The following is a 1,261-nucleotide window of genomic DNA, read 5'->3' as shown; positions in this document are numbered from 1 at the left end:
GGGGTCGCCTCGGCTAACGGCTGCCGGGGAGGGGGGGGACGACAGGGGTCGCCTCGGCTAACGGCTGCCGGGGAGGGGGGCAGAGGCGGGGGTCGCCTCGCCCGGCGCTGAGGGGCCCGTGGCGGCGGCGGGCGGTACCTTGGTGTAGGCGCCCCAGGACAGCTCAGTCTCGATGACCATGACCACGATGCCGAACATGCCGAAGATGAGCGCGTAGTCGCTGAGGCGCTTGCGCTTCTCAAAGAGCGCCCGGCGGTGCCCCAGCTTGTAGCCGATGTTCTGGTTCTTCTTCTTGCTGGACTTGCTGCCGCCGTTGTTGGGGGCGCCGGGGCCCGGGCCGGGGCCGGCGGGGCCGTAGAGCGCCAGGTTGTTGGAGTTGTTGTGCTCGGGCTTAGACACCACGATCTCCGGGGCGGCAGCGGCGGGGCTGGGGCTGGCGAGCGGCGGCTGGAGCGGCTGCGCCTCGGAGTCCAGCTCGTGGAGGTTCCTGCGGGACGAGCTCAGGTTGCTGAGCGGCCGCATGACGCCGCCGTTGTACCTGCAGCTGCTCATGGCTATTTCGGTGAAGGGGTTGCTCTCGCGGCGCTGCTGCTGCTGGTGATGATGGTGGTGGTGGTGGTGGTGGTGGTGAGTGCTGCCGCTGCTGATACTGCTGCTGGGGCTGGCTGCCTGCTGCTGCTGCAGGCTATGGCACTGGTGGTACTGGGAGTACTGGTGGGGCTGCCTGGCCGAGCCTGCATGGCTGGAGGGGGTCAGCTCGCTGACGTTCAGCTGGCTGCCCTGCCGGGARGAGGCGGCGGAGGAGAGCGGCGACGAGTGCGTCCGGAAGGCGCCCGAGAGGGGCGAGGAGGTGCGGAGCAGCAGGGGCAGGTTATCCCCCGCTGCTGCCGCAGCAGCCCCGTAGTAGGCGCAGTTGTTGCACTGGAGGCATGGGCTGTGCTGCTGTTGCTGCTGCTGGAGGAGGCTCTGCTTGTCCTGGCCGTGCGGCGGCGGGCACTGCGGCGGCGGCGGGCGCTGCTGCTGCTGCTCGGCGCAGAAGCCCGGCGGGAACTGCAGCGGGGTTTCCATGCCCGCGCCGTTAAAGCCGCAGGAGGACCAGGCGGTGCTGCGCCCTGCGCAATGCGTTATGGTCGGCAGGGGAGAGTCCTGCTGTCGCCACCGAGGGCCCATCCCGGCTCCCGTAGAATCCAACCGCCGCGTCCGATTGGTCGGGCGGACCAAAACAACGGGCATCACGTCACCTGGCGGGGGAACGAGCCGC

The 1,261-nt window shown here is 69.9% G+C and overlaps 1 protein-coding gene across 1 annotated transcript in view; it reads right to left on the bottom strand.

The window, feature by feature from the left end:
- Positions 1-1,233, bottom strand: part of KCNN2 (potassium calcium-activated channel subfamily N member 2) — a 69,261-nt gene extending 68,028 nt beyond the window's left edge. Inside the window, exon 1 of the mRNA XM_085305374.1 lies at positions 139-1,233. Coding sequence (XP_085161500.1) covers positions 139-1,233 — 1,095 coding nt within the window. The remainder of the gene's footprint in view (positions 1-138) is intronic.
- Positions 1,234-1,261: the final 28 nt, after the last annotated feature.

Source organism: Rhea americana, unplaced genomic scaffold (genome assembly GCF_003343005.1).
Source record: "Rhea americana isolate MKP2758 unplaced genomic scaffold, rheAme1 scaffold_22, whole genome shotgun sequence".
In the NCBI taxonomy this organism is placed as follows: Eukaryota; Metazoa; Chordata; class Aves; order Rheiformes; family Rheidae; genus Rhea; species Rhea americana.
The sequence above is the reverse complement of the archived record's forward strand: the minus strand, read 5'-3'. Positions and strand labels throughout refer to the sequence as shown.